Consider the following 1,732-nt stretch of genomic DNA (forward strand, 5'->3'; position numbering starts at 1 on the left):
TAAAAAAAAAAAAAAAAAAAAAAAAAAAAAAACCCATCATTTTACTAGTTCATATGAGATGAAAAAGAAAAGCTTACTTAAAATTGCAATTTTCACGAACCAACAATAATGCCTTGAATACCAAGACAGACTTTATTTAAAATAAATGTATATTTCACTGTTAATATATGGAAAAGTACAAATAACTTCAGAGCATACAAGTCGCATCTTAGATTGCGCCTTTATTCATCTGCCGCAATGAATAATAATCATTTCCCATACAAGGATACCAAAATTCCTTGTAAATCCACTTTTTTAAGCTTCATGATTATCCAAGCCTGCCTTCCTCCCTCAATTAGGCAATGAAGTTTCTCTATTTCGGTCGCGTTTAATCTTCAAGAGACCGCTTCTACGGGAGCTACAGACTTGTAAACTCTCTCTTTAGCCTTGTTGGCCTAAAATACAAGAAGAAAAAAATGATTGATTGAGTTAGATTTTGAAGAAACAAATAGCTTCAAAGTAGTGAAAGCGACATAGATATTACTTGTTCCTCCCAGTTGGTGTTTATGCTGATCACAAGAAGGAACAAAGACTGCACGACGAGCGCGCATATTATCCCCAACCAGAGACCCTATTAAGGAAATAAAAAGAAGAAAATGTTCCAGAAAAAGTCTTGATATCGAAATTCAAGTGTATAACATGATAAGAGGCATACGAAGAGAGAACCTTTCCACCAATGTGGAAGACAAAAGCCAATAAAATAGCTGATGGAATTCCCACTATATAGTATGATCCAAGATTCACATATGCTCCGATCTTCTGCCACCCACATCCTCTAGCATTTCCTGATGTACGCAAGGAGGTACCAACATCATATAATTGTGCATATAATTGGTAAATTTTTTGTTCACACCATTACAAATTGTTCATCTTCCTCTAATTTTCCTCATCTTCAAGAGCCTAAAACAAAATGTCTTAAGGTGATTTTTGTCATAAGAAGTAAGCAGAAGGAATAAAAACCTGAAAGAACACACTGCAATCCCTCTAGAAAGTGGGATCCTGCAAGTATAGGCATCATCTTCGCAACGTATTTGACCACTTCTATTTCATTGCTATAAGCATAACCCCAGATATTACGTATCAGTATAAGAACTAATCCCACCAATAATGCCTCTGTGACAGTCATGACTACCGCAACCCACACTGCCAAACGAGCGGCTCCTGGGTGACCTGCTCCTAATTCATTCGAGACCCGAGTGCTGTTAATCATAAACAAAAGGAAAAACAGTAAGATAGCATTTGGTTCGAGAGTTCTAGACCCAGAATCATGATTCTAGTTCAAACCTTTATTTGTTTGCAAAAAGTAAAAAATAGTTTCGGTTCAAGGTTTGAAAACCAGTGTTTGGTTTGAATGGTTTTGATTTAAGGTTTAAACTCTGATGTGATGTTTTAAACCAAAACCACTCATAGTTTTAAAACTATCTCCCCCTTGGTTTTGGGTGGTTCAAATCCCTGATTATGATTCTGGTTTCAAAATCATGATTGGAGTCAAAACCATAAATCATGGTTCCAATTCCAAAATTAAAATCAGAATTACTCTAGTTTTAACCCTCATACCTACGGAGCCTAAGTTAAGATGATCCATTTAAAACTTCTGTCTCTAAACCCTTATCAATGGTATCAAAATAAAACCTTTAGATATGCGCAAAAATAATAATAATAATAATAATAATAATAATAATAATAATAATAA

General features: G+C 34.6%; 1 protein-coding gene across 1 annotated transcript; it reads right to left on the reverse strand.

Moving 5' to 3' along the window:
* Positions 1-321: 321 nt before the first annotated feature.
* LOC112095282 (protein DETOXIFICATION 16) lies at positions 322-1,232 on the reverse strand. Its single transcript, XM_024176971.1, has 4 exons — positions 1,000-1,232; positions 706-824; positions 524-610; positions 322-434 (listed from the first exon to the last, which is right to left on the reverse strand). Exons 1-4 carry the CDS (start codon positions 1,163-1,165, stop codon positions 375-377), a joined length of 432 nt encoding a protein of 143 aa, XP_024032739.1. The 5' UTR covers positions 1,166-1,232; the 3' UTR covers positions 322-374.
* Positions 1,233-1,732: the final 500 nt, after the last annotated feature.

This window comes from Morus notabilis, unplaced genomic scaffold (genome assembly GCF_000414095.1).
Source record: "Morus notabilis unplaced genomic scaffold, ASM41409v2 C11435229, whole genome shotgun sequence".
NCBI classification, from domain to species: Eukaryota; Viridiplantae; Streptophyta; class Magnoliopsida; order Rosales; family Moraceae; genus Morus; species Morus notabilis.

Coding starts and splice junctions, on each gene's coding strand:
- LOC112095282 (XM_024176971.1), bottom strand. CDS start 1,165: ATGACTGTCACAGAGGCATTATTGGTGGGATTAGTTCTTATACTGATA. Junction 825..999: donor ATTGCAGTGTGTTCTTTCAG/GTTTTTATTCCT, acceptor TGCGTACATCAG/GAAATGCTAGAGGATGTGGG. Junction 435..523: donor ACACCAACTGGGAGGAACAA/GTAATATCTATG, acceptor CTTGTATTTTAG/GCCAACAAGGCTAAAGAGAG.